This window comes from Ambystoma mexicanum, chromosome 1p (assembly GCF_040938575.1).
Source record: "Ambystoma mexicanum isolate Mex_15411 chromosome 1p, UKY_AmexF1_1, whole genome shotgun sequence".
NCBI classification, from domain to species: domain Eukaryota; kingdom Metazoa; phylum Chordata; class Amphibia; order Caudata; family Ambystomatidae; genus Ambystoma; species Ambystoma mexicanum.
In genome coordinates, this window is record NC_090921.1 from 634323066 (window position 1) to 634341745 (window position 18680).

General features: G+C 47.1%; 1 protein-coding gene across 1 annotated transcript in view; it reads right to left on the reverse strand.

Annotated features, from left to right (window-relative positions):
- Positions 1-9827, reverse strand: part of LOC138577770 (disintegrin and metalloproteinase domain-containing protein 10-like) — a 680452-nt gene extending 670625 nt beyond the window's left edge. Inside the window, exon 1 of the mRNA XM_069649653.1 lies at positions 9629-9827. Within this exon, the coding sequence (XP_069505754.1) occupies positions 9629-9698 (70 nt within the window). The 5' untranslated portion in view covers positions 9699-9827. The remainder of the gene's footprint in view (positions 1-9628) is intronic.
- Positions 9828-18680: the final 8853 nt, after the last annotated feature.

Sequence of the window (18680 nt, forward strand, 5' to 3'; positions counted from 1 at the left end):
GAGCCAACTAGGAGTAGCTTGGTCTTATCAACATTCGAGCAGAGGCCGTGTGTGGCCATCCATGCCTGAATGATAATGTAGACTTCGATAATCCGGCGAACATCAGAGTCGTATATAACTGATAGTGTTAGGAGTATCTGGGTGTCATCTGCATAGTTGGTGTAGGTGACACCCAGATGGTCCAGTTTGTCGAAGAGGGGCTTTGTAAAAATATTGTACAAAGTAGGCGATACACAGGATCCTTGAGGGGCTCCACATGTGATGGGGATTGGGTTGGCCACAGCCATGGGTGAGAAGACACGCACAGTTCTATTTGCGAGGAAGGATTCAATCCACATGACAGCCAAGTTGGAGAGGTGTGCTGCTGATGACAGCTGGTGACAAACGATTTTATGGTCCACCAGATCAAAGGCTGCTGATAGGTCTAAAAGAAGTAGGATGGCCACTTTGCCTTTGTCTTTTAGGTCGTCGATTTGACTCTTGAGGTCAACATGGGCCGTTTCCGTTCCATGTTGGGTTCTAAAGCTGAATTGACGGATTCCTAATAGTTGGTTTGTCTCTAGGTAGTCTTGAATTTGCAAGTAAGCAACTCTATCTAAGATTATCAATAAGAAGGGGACAGTGGTAATTGGTCTGTAATTTGTGGGTATAGATGGATCTAGTGTTTGTTTTTTAAGTAATGGGAGAACCCAGGATTGTTTCAGATTACTTGTTACATGGACAAAATTGTTGGTGAATGAGGAGTTTATTAGTTTGGTAATAAAAGGAGATACATCTCTAGCTGCATCTTTTATGATCTGCGCTGGGCAACTGTCACTTTTGCAGTTAGAAGGTTTCAGTGATGCTATAATTCTTTGGACTTCAGGTATGGATACCTGATTGAAAGTGAAACCTGAGTTAAGGTGTGCGGATGGTGGTCCGATTGGACTGGTGATACTGCCGGGGTAAGTTGGTGCTGTTTGTCAGCTATTTTGGACTGGACACCTGTAATTTTATTGGAGAGAGCATTTTGAATGCTGTTGCACCAGGGTTTGTCCTTGGTGCAGGTATCAATAGGTGGATTGGGGTTTTCTAGTTCCTTGAGGATATTAAATAGTTCTTTTGTGCTGGAGCTTGCCTGATTTATTCTGACGTTGAAGGATTCTTTTTTGGTATGGGTTATCTCATTTTTATAGGTAGCAGTAATGTTGGTTAGGTTGACTTTATTTTCTGTGGAGGGGGTAGTTTTCCAGAGAGCCTCACGTTTTCTTTTTTCTGTGCGTAGAAGTTTAAGTTCAGGGGTGAACCAGGAGTTCAGATGTGCTCTCGGTTTGCCTTTGCGCAATTTTAGCGGGGCGATGGTATCTATGGCTTTAGTCATGGCCTCGTTGTAGGTGTTGACCGGCAGATTCAGGTCATTAGTAGAGAGTAAAGTATTGAATATGGGAGTTACCAGAGGTATTATGGCCTCAGCCGTAATGTTGCGTTTATTCCTAGTCGAGCACAGAGGTGCAATAGAGGGTTTCTTAGGCTCTAGATTGATGGCATTGATTTCTAGGGATGGGAGATGATGATCAGTCCACACAAGAGGTGAAGATTCTTTTAGGGTGATATTGCAGTTGAGGTCTGCAACCCAATCGGGTGTCCTACCTTTCACATGTGTGGGTAAGGTGCTTATCTGGCTACAGGGATAGCTGGTAGGTCTTTGGGATCATTATAGCCAAGGTTGAAGTCACCTAGGATGATATTTTGCGCCATGGTTTTGGTATTTTTAGCTACTAATGTGGTAATGTCTTCTTCAAAAGATCCGGGGGGACCTGGTGGCCTATATATTAGGTGGATGGTGATAGTATTTTTAGGAGAAGTTTGGAGCTTGACCGTGAGGAGTTCACAAGATGCTAGAGGAGAAGAAGTGGCTAGTCCCATATCTAGTGTAGTTTTAAAGATGATGGCTATTCCTCCTCCTCGAGCATTGGGTCTTTCAGCTCTGAGAATGGAATAGTGATCAGGGATTGCTAAGGTTAGAAGCGGGCCAGCTCCGTCATGCAACCAGGTTTCTGTCACTGAGAGGAAGTCTAAGTTGTTGGACAGAATGACATCTGCGAATTCAGTCGCGTGGGCAACAAAGGACCTGACATTTAGTAATGCCCCTTTTACGGGATGTTTTTGTGTGCCCTTCTGGATGAGGTGAGGACTGTTGACAGCTAAGTTCTTAGTCCTAAGAGTGTGGGTATTATTGCGCATGTGTGAGGGATTATAGGGGACTGTGTGCAGTTTGCTAGAGGACTTGGTGCTAAATTTGGCTGGGGGATTGAAGTTCGAGGTAAGTCTATTGCCTAATCTGGTGTTATGCTTTGTTATGTCAGGGTTGGTGGCAGGTGTGTCTACTCGTAGCTTGGATGCGGTAGGAGTGAGTATGGGTGTGCCATGATTAGGACTGGGTGGGGTATCATGAGTATGATAAAGTGTGCGAGATCTTAGGCGGTGACACCTCGTCATGCCAATGACAGGGAAGGAAAGGTTGTCAGCAGAGCTGGAGTGGAGGCAAGTATGCTCTGTTATGAGGGAATTGGTCCTAGTTTTAGTTTCAGATGTGTGGCTGTTGAAGTTGGTGGTAGCGGTAAGGATAATGCCTGGTGGCAATGGCGGTCTGGAAGGCAGAAAAGGTGTAGGGCAGGTGATAGGGTGGTGCGGGGGGCAGGCAAGTTCGGACAGACCATTTGTGTATGCTACATAGTAGGTACCGAGGCATGGTACGCTATCTTGGATGATCCAGTAGTGGAGCATGATTAAGGTGAGCAGGATTTTCATGGTGTGTAGATATTGCAGTCCAGGTACTTGCAGTGTACTCTCAGTCTCAGTGGGCTGCAAGATGGGCACAGTGGGCTACAAGGCAGGTACAGTGGGCTACAGAATAGGTACAGTGGGCTGCAATAAAGGCACAGTGGGCTTCAATACAGGCATAGAGGGCTACAGAACAGGTACAGTGGGCTACAAAATAGGCACAGTGGGCTACAGAACAGGTACAGTGGCTGCAATAAAGGCACAGTGGGCTGCAATACAGGCACAGAGGACTACAGAACAGGTACAGAGGGCTGCAAAATAGGCACAGTGGGCTACAGAACATGTACAGTGGGCTGCAATACAGATACAGAGGTCTGCACAATGGGCACAGTGAGCCGCAATATAGGCACAGTATGCTGCAATATAGGCACAGTGGGCTGCAAAATAGGCACAATGGGCTACAGAACAGGTACAGTGGGCTGCAAAATAGGCACAATGGGCTACAGAACACGTACAGTGGGCTGCAATACAGGCACAGAGGGCTGCACAATGGGCACAGTGGGCTGCAATAAAGCACAGTGGGCTGCAATACAGGCACAGAAGGCTGCAATATAAGCTCAGTGGGCTGCAATAAAGGCACAGTAGGCTAATAACATGGTGACCTGAAGCTTTGGGTCAATTTATGGCATGTGATGCGCAGGGAGCAACACGTGGAAGAGGTGTATGGAGTCATATGGGTGAAGCGAAGGACCATGATCATACATACATTGCAATAGAATTGATGAGAGTACTGAGAAATAGTGGAGGGCATCACCGTAGTCATGGAAATTACTTACAGTATGCCCGAGTTTGTGTGTAGGCGTGGATGCCTCCAACAGTCATGGAAGCAAAAGTTCGAGTTTTTGCAAGGAGAGATATATGGGAGAGCCGCTCACGCTCACCGTGGCGAACAGGGGCAAACAGCCTGTGGCCTTATAATGGCCTTGGGGGGGCGCTGGCTCTTCTGCCTGCCGGTGGATGTTTTCACGTAAATAAAAGCAAACAGTCATTGCCTAGCAACTCGAAGGACGCTCAGTCTCGCTTTCAGGCCGCATTGCCAGTATTTCCTTTTAATAGGAGCTAAGGTGTCCGAGATATCATGAAATGTACTAAGGAAAGAGTTAGTCATCTCACATAAAGTTTCTGCAAGCACGATTTCTGATGAAAGGGATGTAACCCATGGTTTAAGGTTTACCACTGTTAGCTTTCTGAAATTTCTAGCTAACTTCAGAGTCATTTCTTTACCAATTTTCATGGAAAAGAGTTTGTTGGTAATATAGAGATATATGCCACAATGGTCTGACCATGGGCAGGCTAAATCCTCTGGGTCTGACATCATGATGTAATGGGTTGTCACCCAATCCAGGGTGTGCCCTTTTATGTGCGTTGGAGATCTAACTATGTATTGAAAACTGAGAGAGGACAAGGCAGCTTCTAAGGTACCCGCTGTCATATCTGCCTCGTTCCCCAGCCAAAGATTAAAGTCTCCAAAAATTTGAAATGTATTATTGGGTTTAAGCAATGGTAAAACCCTTTTACAAAATTGGTCACGAAGATTGTTGCTGCCCCCGGGGCTCTATAGATGAGTAATAAGTTATCAGTCATGAAGACAGATGCTCACCCCATTCCTCGCGCAGATGAGCTCATTGACAAGCTTGGCGCTGCCAAGTACATGAGTACTTTTGACCTCACAATGGGATATTGGCAGGTCGGCTTGACAGATGGAGAGAAAGAGAGGTTGGCATTCTCAACACCGGAAGGACATTATCAGTTCACTGTGATGCCCTTCGGATTGAAGAATGCCCCTGCCACTTTTCAGAGGATGGTTACCCTGGTTTTGTCTGGACTGGAAAACTTCAGTGTCGCCTATTTAGACGACATTGCTGTGTTCAGCCACACCTGAGAGGATCATGTATCCCACCTGAAACAAGTGCTTCAGGCACTGTAGAATTCAGGTCTGACTATCAAGGCCATGAAGTGCCAGATAGCGCAGGGTACAATGACTTACCTAGGCCACCTGGTCGGTGGGGGTAAGTAACCACCACTCGAAGCGAAGGTACAGGCTGTGAAGGATTGGGACATCCCCACCACACAGGTGCAGGTGAGAGCCTTTCTAGCTCTCACTGGGTACTTACTACTGGTTGTTGATCAGAAGATATGGGAGTATTGCCATGCCCCTGAATGGTGTAACGTCCAAAAAGATGCAGAAGAATGTAACTTGGACCCCCGCCTGTCAACCAGGCTAGCGTGGAAATGCATATGGCCTCAGACAGTACTTTTGTCTTGATGACGAACCTGCCCTCAGTAGGGTGGTGGTTCACATATTGAGGCTGGGTGGCATGTGAGGAATTCGACCATCCACACGGGGAGTTTACGCTCATCTGGGCTTTTTTGATTTTTTGATAATTAAAATTAATGATGGGAGATCAACCTCCGAAAATGTGTGAGGCCATTCCACACACATTTTCTTTGCTCAGCACACAAAAGGCATTGTCACGTATACTCCGGGAGGACACAGCCATCCTCACCTGTCATTTTCAGATGAAATGTGATAGCCACGGGTACATCAAAGTATCTCAAGAAGGGGGAAGGCACACCTTCCTCCGGCCATGGGCAGACTAATTAAAAAATCAAAGACTCCATGGATCTGCTTTCCTATTGTTTAGTTCGGCTGGTGACAGTGTATACTAATGAGAGATAATTGAGTCAAGCCTGGAGGGGCTTGGTTGCAGAAAGACAACAGGAAAGCGGGGCTAACACCCCTTTGGTATGCAATGTGTCAACTTGAAAATAGTTCCCACTCCTCTGTATGAAAGCCAGTGAATTGCATGTCTGGGGCCATCAGTTACTGCAGGTACCCCTGCAGAGCGGACCCCTTTCAGAGGGGAGAAGTATGTGAATTGAGGGAGACAGGAAGTCTACTCTTGTCACAAACTTCAAGGGAGACCTGCACTTTAATCAAGAGTCGGGGCTCAGTTAACCAGAGGGACACTTTGATCTACAGACAGGAAGATGGGTGGGACTAATGTATATGTTGTCACCCCTTACCTTTCCTGTTGCAGAGCACTCTGGTCCTGACCTCATGCATAACAGAAGATTGTTGGTGAGGACCCAGGAGTGGTTCATTAAGGTGGGCTTAGCGTACACCAATCACTGGGCCTCGTTTGGCATTAAATGAAGGTCTGAACCCTTCACTTAGCAGATCATCCGACGACTTCGAAAGGAGTAAGAAGAAAGACTCATTTGGACCCAGTCTACCTTACATCTTCCGCCAGTGAAAGAAGGCCAGGATTTCTGGAAGGGAAGCAAGGTCCCTCCCCTAAAGATCTGCCAGGGAGATACAGGACTCAGGAACCCATCTAGCAGCTCCAGAAATGGTACCCAGCCAGCACACTGCATGCCCTGCTAGGTTCTGCCAGCAAGCTTCCCAGCTGGGAAGTGCCAGAGTCTCTGAACAAAGGACAAGGCTGTTGCCTGCAAACACTCTTCTCAGCTTTGGGCTGCCCGCCTCGAAAGGATGCCACAAGCCCTGCGAAGAAGCTAGGAGGAGTGCCACACAAGCATCAACCAGCGTCCATCTTTTAAAGACATTTTCGAGGCAGTTAAGCCCTCCAACTGCGACCGACTGCACCACTCACTGTTGTAACACTGCAGTCACTATAGCCACCCGAGACGCCTTGACCAGCGTTCCAGATCCACCAACCAGCACAGAGACAGCGATTCTTGACCCTGCACCACTGTGTAGGCCAGCCTGCAGCTGTCTGTCCAGCTTCCCTTGCCGAACTGCCTGCCGCCTGATACCCACAGCTGTTTCCTGTCTTGAACTCTGTTGCAGGAGCTGCAAAGTGTCCTGGAACCGACTCGATGCTGTCGAGCACCTGGAATATCTCACTCACCAGGTACATTGTGGTTCTGTCCCCCTGGTCCTTCTCCGAAGGCCCATAGTGACATTTACGACCCCTTGCTTCCTTGGTGCTGAAACCAAATAACCTTGAACAGTTAAGACTGATTGCTTTACCGACTACCCTCCTGTCAGTATCCAGAGTGCTTACCTTTCTTTTGTGAAACTTTCTGCCCTCTGTGTTTCTTTACAGTGTGGGTTGTATGTTGTAGTGTGCTAGAACTGTCTGTTGTAATAACAATAAAGTAGATATTTTAATACAACCTTGACTGGACAGTCCCTTTTATCAATAGGTAATAATTGTATTTTCGCTGTGTTTCAACTAACCAACGATCCACGACCGTGCGGAGATAAGCCTGCTGTTCCATCCACATTACCAAAATTGGACAAGGAGGTTTACAATTGACTTGTGTTGTAATCTGTTCGGATCCCTTTTGGTGTACTAGAGGTTTGGGGTGATTGATGGTTTAGAAACCAATATTCATCCCTGGACCACTGGTGCCCCAGAAGTTGATTTGTGACACCAGGGTGCTGCGCTATATAGCTTTGGAAGAGGTTGCTTGTGCTTTAATAGAGACTGGGCAGTGGACAGCCTTATTGGTCAACCACTGGAGCAGAGTGGCAGTGCCAGCAAGGTTACAACACAACATGGTGAAGTGCTGCTTCAATCAAACAAATACCCTGTTAATAATCAAAAGGTGAAAGTAATGTTTCTAATTCAAGGTCCTGCAAACTTTGGCTAGTCCACATCTCGTTGACTACAAAAACCCATCAGCTCTGGACTTCAAATCCCATCAACTCTAGCCAGCATAGTGAATGGTGAGGGCTCGTGGGAGTTACAGTCAAAAACATCAGGAGAGCCACAGGCTACAGCCCCCTATCTATTCAATTTATTTACATGTCAGCTTACAAGTAGTTTACATTGTATGTTGCCCCTCTCTGGGCTGCATAGTTACAGCCACTTTTAAAACCAAACCTGGCACTGCTTTGTGCACGTGTGGATACTGGAGTTGTGCACAGCATTAACAAAACAAGCAATTGCAAAGTCAACAGGGTTTGTCGGACATGGGTCAAGTGCAGCCTTAAACGCCCTAATCAGTGTCATCACAATGCAAAGTGCAGTCTTGAGCTCCCCAGTAATGTATTGCGTAGTCAGTCACCATCTGTAATGTGTACCTTCGCAGAAGCTTCTATTATGTGCCAAAGCCAGCATAGAATGCCCTAATGTCAGCACAAGGTTTGCATAGTCACCATATCAAAGGCATAACCTCACACGCACAGGTGCTGCCAACATATGCCACATCAACCCCCAAATGCCCCATTGTCCTAGTATAGACACCCATGTGCAAGATGGACTTTATCCTTAATATTTATTCAGTGCTTTCTGTTCACTAAAGCACTGCTTGCTATTACAATCACAATCAAGGCATAACCTCACACGCACAGGTGCTGCCAACATATGCCACATCAACCCCCAAATGCCCCATTGTCCTAGTATAGACACCCATGTGCAAGATGGACTTTATCCTTAATATTTATTCAGTGCTTTCTGTTCACTAAAGCACTGCTTGCTATTACAATCACAATCGTTCCAACAAGAAGCATAACACTCTGAACTGATGTCATTAGCAGATCCTGCTCAGCTAAACTGTCAGTGATGCATCAGGAGTGCATTACTAGATAACATTCAGTTAAACAAAATAAAAAATACCAATACACTTTAACCCATTATTAAAGCACAGCAATAAAGCTTACATCACAAAGTGACACATTTACTTGATGTGTAAGCAAGTTACAAATGCACAATAAATAAATAAATAAATAACACTCATTTATCATATTTAATCAAAACATGCACAATCATCAAGCAAAAAAAGTGGCGCTAAATAAACCCTATTCTGCCACGTCTGGGACATCTAGCACTCTTCAATAGACTGCCAGGACAGGCATCCAATTGCACTAATGTACACACAGACTATACATCTGTTCAGTAGAACACAAAGCCTGAAACATACAAAAGGACACAAAGATGGCACATAAAGATGTGCATTGATGCACACTTGCCACTCAGTTCCTTCTAAATTACTTTTTTCATTGCTTGTGGGGTGAGCAGCAAACGCATGAGGGGGCGCAATATTTGATGTCTGCCGTGGGCACCACATTGTCTAGAAACTGCCCTGCCTGGGCCAGACACATCTAGCAATGTGCATGTGTATGAGCTGCCCTCAGAACTGTGACCATTTAGGATTGGTTGAGGCGTTGCTGTGAGGGCGTGGGGGGGTTATAGCCCCAGGTCTTTTGGTTGTAGCACCGGATAGAAGCTCAGGGGCCACAGCCAAAAGGTTAGCTAGCCCTGAGTCCTGACAGCCCCGACATTAGTGTAGCCCCATATCTTTTCCAGACCTAGCAACGCCCCTGATCGATAGAAGCTCAGGGGCCACAGCAAAAAGGTTAGCTAGCCCTGAGTCCTGACAGCCCCGACATTAGTGTAGCCCCATATCTTTTCCAGACCTAGCAACGCCCCTGATCGAGGGTGGGTTGTGTCAGTGGCAAGGTGGGTTGTGTCAGTGGCAAGGTCCCCTCCCTTGTCCCTGCAGAATGTCAGTGCTCCCACACACCGAAGCCGACGGCCGGTTGGGCTTTCACAAACAGGACGGTTAAGCATAAAGTGGACATGACGAGAAGCAAATGTAATACATGTATGTATGGATATACTTCAAATCAATACACCCATAGGCCGCAGTCAAAAATAGAACGTGAACTTAACAAATGGCAATGGCATCCCGAATACAGAGGTATTTCCTGACCTGTAAACAACTAAGAACACATGTATGTCAATGGCGTACACGGCTGCGTGCATACCCACGGCTCTATTTGAAGTATAACAGGTTTTTCTTCATTGTTATTTTAGTAATACCTGCTTACCTGCCGATTCTCCATTTACATTTCCAATTTGAGGCGTAAAAAGTAAAAGGAAATATGGAAGGTAAAGCATAGTGCTGCCGCGCAGGGACGTTGGGTGAGCCGTGTGAGCAGTCAGGCAGCGCGAGAGGGCCTGGAATGCTGTCACACACAGGCACACGCCTGTGCAGACATGCTGTGCGGACTAGGAGCTCCGCTGCTGAAACTAGGAAGCGAAGGAAGGCCCTGGAGCCCAGCTAGGCCGCGCCCTGTACGGACTCCATAGGCATGTGTGCATACAGTGGAAGGAAAGGTTTCCCGTAACGGGAACACGCACCCTTGCCTTTTCTAGTAAGGACACGTGTGGTGTGACATCATGAATGGCGTCAGCGAATCTGCGTGCTACACTCATTCATAGCAACCGTTCAAGTAGGAGAGCAGGCAGAAGTTAGACACCGGGTACACAGGATGCAACAAAAGTGAGAGCGTGGAGCATCTGTAACAATACGTACTTCACATAGATGATTGTGGGGACCCCTTCTGTGCGAGGGAATCGGCACAGTGGACACAATGCGCTTCAGTCAAAGGGGGCCTTGGGGACAGGGCAGACAGTGGGTGCCGCACACTGAGCAAGTATTGAAGGACATGGGAGTCACTGGAACAGCAGGCATTGGGCCTCATTCCGAGTCGGGCGGTAAGGGTTAACGGTCACCGGTAACGAGACCGGTGGCGTTAAACCTTTACCGCCCTATTCCGAGTTCCCTTTGCGGGTTGGAACTTAACACCTGCTTTTTGCAGGCGTTAAAAAACCAACCCGCAAAGGGACCTTGGAGCTAATTACGGCACCGTAATTTACGGTGCCGTAATTAGCACCTTCCCCATTCCCATTGAGCCCTATGGGGCAAAAATGGGAATGGGGAAGGGCCCATGGTGAATGGGGAATTACCAACCCCGCCAACCTTGGAATGGGGCGGTAATTCCGCCATTCACCATGGCGGAGTCGGAAAGATAACGGCGTCAACCAAGGCGCTAATAGCGCCTTGGTTAACGCCAGGGTCGGAATGAGGCCCATTGTCATGTGGCAGGCTGTAGCGCGTGGTGAGGTCGGCCGCCTCCACGCATACTAATAACGATGGCTCCGCACCGGTGCATCGTTAGTGCACGAGCGGGGTCCGGCTAGCAACACCTACGCCTCCTTTTCCATTACTGTCCAGGCCCCGCGCCTGGGTACCGCACCTCCCTCCTCCCCCCACATGAAACTGGTGAAGAGCGGGAGTTTAAGGCAGAGCGGCATTCTGGCTTGCATTATCCACATTTTTTCCACACATAGACAACTTTCTGATTGGAAAACACATGGACACTTTCTTGGAGTCGTCCTAACAGGCAGTCCTATCCCTGCTCAGGCCACAATTATGCCTGGCCTAAAAAGCCTTTTTCCGGGTGGCTCTGCCAATCCTGTATTAAATAAATCCACTTTTAAAACCGGTGAGCCTCCTCACTTCGGTTCCCGCTCTTTCGAGAAAGGTCCTCCCTGGTATCTGACTGCCAGTTCAGTCACTTCTATTTCGGTTCTTTTTTAAAACCGGTGAGTGTCCTCGCTTCGGTTTCCACTATTGCGAAAACGGCCCGCCCTGGTATACGACTGCCAGTTCAGTCACTAACATATTGTGAACTGGAGAGCTTCCAGCCCTTTAAAACGGGTCAGCAATACATTTGAGAGGAATGGGGATGCAGAGGTTCCTCAAACATCAATAAAAAAAACGACTCAGGAAGTTGGCAAAAATATAACTGTTTTAATATCAATTATCTAAAACTGGCAGTACAACAAACGTCATCGGGCATATCATAGCATGGACTCTCAATGAACTTCATAAAAAGCACACCTTTATACTAAAATCTCGTCATAGGTGATGTACAACCTGCGTATTACTAACGCCATCCTACGTGTCAAACTACAAAAACCTACTGAAGAGAGTGATCTGGGGAACATCTAAGTATACAATTCATACTCGTCTAATGGGTGTGAGAAAGGTGATAGATTTCTTAACATCAGGTGGGGCAACTAAGCCCTTCCCTCTAAACACTCTAAACAGGTCACTATGAACGTCACTAAATATACAAGGTCCTATTGGTTACAAAATTATAGGACCCCTCAATCATGCAATCCTCTATCATTGGTTGGCTTCTAACCTCCGTCAGCATCTTTCAAGCCACGCTAGCCGCACGCAGGCCAGACTGCCAGGTGCTGGTTGAGTTAGTCTTAAACATCCGCTTCCCAGCAATTAGAACATCATCCATCATCACCTCAGTGGTTCATCACCTCAGTGGTCGGTTGTGAATTAGAGCCTTTGAACTTGTCCTTGGGAGTGTTCTTTTGCTCTGGAAGATACAGGGAAGTAGAAGTGCGCTCTGCCCTCATGGGTAGGTATGACCATCATGCTCGTCCAACTCCTACCCACGTGACTGGAGACCACGAAATTGAGATTTCAGTGTATTAAAAATACTATTTTCCAATGAGCCTCTGACGTCTTCTTTGTTCTCTCCAAGCTTCTGAACAGGAGGTTCATTCCTTCCCAAGATTGCAACTAATTTCTGTTCTTCTCAGCCGAACACGACCATGGCTTCTTGGCTCGTTCAACCTCGCCTTTCGGAAATTCGCCTGTAATCCATTTGTTTTCTAACTGTGCCATACGTGGAAAAGATGGCCTTTCTCCTTTAGCTCAGGTCTGCTTATGGTTCATGATGGGACCATCCATTCTTTACTCATTCCTATGTATCCATTCATTGGCGCTTGTCGCAATCTATTTTACTATGAAGCTAGCCTCATGAAAACTTAGTCTGCTTGCATTACTTACTTCATAATTTCTTGCGTTACTTACTTCATAATTTCTTCAGCATAAGCCTCTTCATCTTGAGCCCAAGATATTGCTTATCTTTGATACTTTCTTGATGCCTTGCTCCTGGTCGCTGTTGGTATGATGTTAACCAGGCTCTCCCAGTCTACCAGCAGGGAGACCCCAGCTCCCAGTTGTCTTCAATTCTGAAACTTGCCGCTCCTGTTTGCAAAGCACTCTGTGTGCCCTTCACTGAAGTCCTGTTAAAACCAAGCATTAGCAAAGCCAACAGGTTTGGCTTGTGTATAAGTAGTAATCTGTTGCCAGGCCCTGCTATTAGATGCCCAGGTAACTCACACTGTTTTGCACTACGCAAAAGCCCAAACTGTTGGCATTTGTGTCTAAGCTGTGAAAAAGCACAGCCGGGACTTCATAGTGCGTCATGACCTGGGTCCTACTTCTAGGTGCTTAGTCCCTTAAAATTAACCAGCCGCGCCCGCTATGATACAAAAATAAGCCAGGAATAAATCTTTCTTGAGCAGAGAAACATGGCTTTGCTTTAGTTGATGTGCAATCATATTACTAAACCATATTTGGGTTCTACCATGTATAAACTCAAATGGAGATTACTTGCTTTGCTTGTTTGCGAAGCCGCTGGCCAAGTGCAAAAAATAAAGGGGACTCACCAAATTATTTGCCTCGGGTCTCACCTCACCTTGTGATAGCCCTGATGGTGGTGTCAACTGCGCTAGTGCAGAGGGTCATACATGGCCACCAAAGAGTTGCAAAAACCAAGGCCCGGCTCCGCCTCAAGGTAGGGTTCCTGGCGCTGGAAGAAAAGGTTGAGGAATTCATGAAAGCATGCATATGGTGCCAGTCGGCCTCACCCGAACATGCTGAGCCTCGCATCAAGAGCATGGAAAGGAGCAAGGCACCATGTAAGACGATACACATGGGTTTTGGCTCCAATCACAGGGAGACTGACTTTTTGGTCGTGGTGGACCAGTGTTCCCGCTACACGGAGGTCGAATTTGTGCCATTGGCACCCCAACAAGATGCAATCCCCCCATTGGAAAAGATAGTTGCCGCTCATGGGTTTCCCAGCATGCTGTGCTCGGACAATGGGCCCCCGTTTCACAGTGGTGTGTTCCGAGAGTTTCTGGAAGAGAGAGGGATGTGTCACAGGGTGCGCCACAGGAAGGTCACCCCTGTGTGGCCACATGCCAATGGTGAAGCGGAACGCTTCATACGCACGCTGAATACATTCTTTTGCATCGCCCACGGGCAGGGCATGTGAGAGAGGAGGGCTTTATTCCAGTTTTTGCTGGAATACCGCACAACACCACACTGCTCTACAGGAGTAGCACATGCTGAGGCCCTCTTCTAACGCTGCCCTCGAGATCTCATCCCAGAAAATGGGCAAAAATCACCTGAGACCATCAACAATGATGAGACGAGGGAAGACAGAGAGAAGCTCATTGAGCGGGAAAACCGGAGAAGACACCTTCAAGATTACCCAGTGAAACTGGGAGATAATGTTTGGGCCCTGGCACTTATTATCTTACAATGTATGCACTGCCTAGGAGCAACAGGCATGGGATAAACGAGCCAATGAGATGTCATGCTACTAAATCTTCCCAGGCACGTTGATACCACCTAGGCGGCTTTCTGGTGCTACCAGATCAGACATTAAACACAACAATTTTTTAATCTCTGATTGGTAGAGGAAGGTTGTTTAGATGTTTTCTAAATTGAAGATGATCCTATACACTTCTTAGACCAATGGGAAGGGTGTTCCAGAGTGTTTCAGCATGCGCCAAGAATCTGTGGCCTCCACTATGTTTAAATTCTCCTCAAAATGGAATAGGTGGGAAGGTTTTGTTCTCAGATAACATGTGGGCATGTATTTCTGGAATCTCCGGCACAGGAAGCTGAATACTAAGCCATCCCACAACCTGCAGGCCATGCAGAGGGATTTTAATGGAATCCAACTCTCAAAAGGCAACCAGTGAAATATTGTCAGTGCTCAGGGGAAATGCTCAGGTTGCCACAGCCCCAATAGAAGCCATACAGCAGTCACAATAGGAGTAATGCAATAGCCTTAATGGAAGTCATGCAGCAGCGTTTTGCAGTCGCTGCTATCGGTTAATAAGGCTCTAACAATCCAAGGTAGGAGCTTCTGGCATACTCAGTGACAGGCCGAACCAATAATATGGTGGCCTGAACTCTATCTGGAAATCCTATTTACATTTCTGTGGGTAAAATGGCAAAAGAAAAACGTTTCCAATAGCTGCGGCAAGAAAGGAAACCGGATGCATTGGGCATAAATAATGTAGTATAAAGAAGACATGATACTCTGTATGCAAAGAACATGGGTGTTAGAGAGTTTTACGGAAGTTCACCTTTGCTAGGACTAGAGAAGACTCACTCTTAGGTGTACAGGGTTCCAGTTCTTATTTTTGGCATGAACTACCCAAAAGGTCTGGTAGAATTGGCACAGCAGCCAGTCTAGGACGGACAAGGGCTGTAGGTAAGTAAAAAGAATTCAGAGCACACCTATACTGCCTCATCACAATTTTGGCAGTAACCCTTAAATGCGGCAGTAACGCTATTACCGCCACATTTAAGGGTCTGCCAAATCACGGGTTTGGCAGGATTTACCCCCAGCTCCGAGGGAAAATCTGGCACGATTTTGCTGATTTTTGGCGCTATTACTGCTGCGCTAATACCGCCGGCGGTAATAGCACCGAAAATTCCCTATTGGGCCCAATGGGGAATGGGGAATTCCCAAATGGGCCCAATGGGGAATGGGAACTCACCATTCTGCCAAACCCATGATCCAGCGCTAATAGCGCCGGGGAGTTTGGTGGTAACGTTAATACCGTCGAACTTGTGATGAGGCCTCAAGAAGAAACTTATACTGTAGTATTATAAAAATGTGTTATTTATTATAAATACTTAGGCAACTAACACAACGGGCCTCATCATGAGTTGGGCTGTAGCCCTTAAATGCAGCGGTAACAGTATTGTTGGCAAATTTAAGTGCTGGCCCTATCACAAGTTTGGCGCTAAATGGGCTATTTTACCTCCAGCTTTTTTATGGAGGTGAAAATCCCATTTAGCGCCCAGTTTTCAGTGGTATTACCACCAGCTTTATTAGCCTGCAGTATCAGCGCCAAAAATGCCCCATTGGATCCAATGGACCCAATGGGGAATGGGGATGTACCTTTAATGTCCAAACCGTGATCCGGCGGTAATACTGCCGGACCGGTGGGTGCTAAAGCTATTACAGTCGGGCGGTATTACAGCCGGGATACACCCGAACACGTGATGAGGCCCATTATTACAATCACAAGAAAGTAAATGTATTCACATTTGTACAGTAAGGGCCTTATCATGAGTTTGGCCTGAGCCCTTAAATGCGGCGGTAATGGTATTACCGCAGCATTTGAGGGCTGGCGAAATCAGGAATTGGCCAGAAAATGGCATTTTTACCTCCAGATTTGTGCTGGAGGTAAAAATGACAATTTCCGGGCCGTTTTTAGCTGTTTTCGGCACTATTACTACCAGTGCAAATTACCGCTGGCAGTAATAGCGCTCCCCAAACCCATTGGAGTACCAGGATTTATCGTGCCCCCCGCAACTTATAATCTGGCGCAAATTTCCCCGGACCGAGTTGCAGTAGCGCTATTAGCGTTTGCCAATATCCCAGCGGTACTGGGATAGCGCCCAACTCATGATGAGGCCCTAAGACTTTTAAGCATTACTCAATGCAATGGTTACTTAAGATGAATACAGGTAAGTAGTCAGGTTGTCAAATCAATTCTTCTAAAACAACATTTAGTAACCCAACCCAGATACTGGTAAGTAGTTTTAAGCCACTTGTACATTAAGAAGTTCAACCCTCCCGGGCCACTGGACGGAAAAACAAAGGAAGGCAGAGGCTGTCAAAGTTGTCAAAAATAGGTTTTTTCTATGTTGCAGGTCAGTAAAATGTTTAGTAAAAAAGATGGTTGAGGGAGGTCAGCAAGACCCTTTGAAGGATTTTAGACCAAAGAACCACTGGCCGTAGGCCTGCAAAACACAGTTGGGTTGTCCACCCCAATGTGTCTCAGAAAGCCCAGGATGAGTCTGATCTAACACAGCAAGCACCCAGGTAAGTGCCTAGGTGTGGGACAATAACTTTACTTGAAGAAAGAAGATGGTACCACTGACGGGTCAGCAGGTGAGGCGACAGCAGCTCCTGGTCGGCGACTTGGCCTGGAGGCTGAAGAAGGAACATTGGGTGGATGCACACAGTCAGCTTGATGGATGCCCAGCCGATGATCTTCACGATACTGGCTCGTTGGGACTCGACTCTGGCTTTGGTTCTGCGATGGCTGATGCACAGCAGACTTCTCTCAATTTCTCCATTTCTCTGTCCCCGACTTGGAAGGGCAGACTTCTCAGAGTGAGAAAGAGTCACTGAGGTCCAGCAGGATGTTCCAGCCGAAACCGTGCTTCAGGAGACGATGGTCCAGGTCCCAGCGTATTGGGAAATTGCAGTCCAAGATGGTCACAGCTCTTCAAGGGACGGCTCAAAATGCAGCTTGTCTCTGTGAGGAATTCGACCATCTGCATGGTTGGTGTGCGCTCGCCTGGGCCTTTTCTGAAATTTTAAATGGAATTTAATGATGGTAGATCAACCTCCAGAAAATGTGTGAGGCTAATTCATAGACATTTTCCTATGATCACTGCACTACATATGCATAGACCTGTGCACTCTCAGTGGACACAGTCCCCCCGTCATATTTAGTTGGTATATGATATGAGGAGTACACAATGCATCTCCAGAAGGGGCATCCAACTATCAAAGGCTTCACCGATCGGCCCTGTCCTTTTGTTGACCCCTTTAGCTGGTGGCAGTGCTCTGCATACTAATCAGAAAGTAATTCAAACAGGCCCACACTGTGCACTGTGTCAACCTGATGCCAGCTCCCATGCTTAGTATAGATTGACAGTGAAATGTCATGTTTGGAAATGCATGTGTAGAGCAGTCATCCCTGCAGGGAGACCACATTCTGATGGTACGAGTATGTGGTTTGGCAGAGCCAGAGAGTCTAGGCTTGCCAACGCTTCAAGGGAGACTTGCCACTTTAATCAGGAACCACACAGAGCTCATTTAACCAGAGGGACCCTTTGATCCACAACAGACAGGAAGATGGGTGGGACTTAGTATTACATATTTTCACCCCTTTACCTTTTCAGTTGCAAAACACTCTAGTTATGACATCGGGCATACAGGAGATTGTTGGTGGGGACCCACGATTGGTTCATTAAGGTAGGCATAGCCTACACCAATCCCTGTGGTCCATTTGGCTTTGAGCCCCTCTTTTGGCAGATCATCTGAAGAATTCACCTGAAACAGAAGGATGAACTCATCATTTGACCCTGGCTGAAGGTACAGTTTGCCTTACATCTTCCGCCAGTGAAGGAAGGCCAGGACCTGCAAGAGAGAAGCAAGATCCCTCCCCTAAACTTCTCCGAGGGAACAGAGGGAGATATCAAATACAGAGAACCCTCCAGCGGCTCCAGAACCGGCACACAGCCAGCACACAGCATTCCCTGCTAGGCTCTGCAGCAAGCTTCCTAGGTGACAAATGCCAGAGAGTCTCTGAACTCAAAGCCAAGGACAAGGCATCTGCCTGCAACACACTCCTCAACTTTGGGCCATCCACCTTAAAGGACGGCACAAGCCCAGTGAAGAAGCTAGGAGAAGTGCATCGGCAACCATCTACCTACATTCACCTTAAAGGACATTTTTGAGACAGCCGAGTCCCTCGAGTTGCAACCGACTGCACCACTGACAGTTGTTGCACCGCAGTCGCTTAAAGCAATCCGAGATGCCTCCACCAGTGCTTCAGAAGTGACAATGATTCCTGACTCCAAGCTGCCATGTAGGCCAGCCTACAGACGTTCCTTCAGCCTTGCTCGCCGATCTGTGTGCTGCCTGATACCCACAGCTGTCTCCCATCATGAACTATGTCACAGAAGCTCCAGAGCGCCCTAATACCAACTCAACCCTGTCAAGCACTAAAAAAATCTACACCACAAGGTACACTGTGGTTCTGTCCCCCTTGTTCTTCTCTGAAGGTCCCAAGAGAAATGTTATGACCCATTGCTCACTTTGTTTCCTTGTACTGTCGCGATTATTTACTATACCGGCTGCCCCGCTGTCAGTATCCAGAGTGCATCCATTTTCC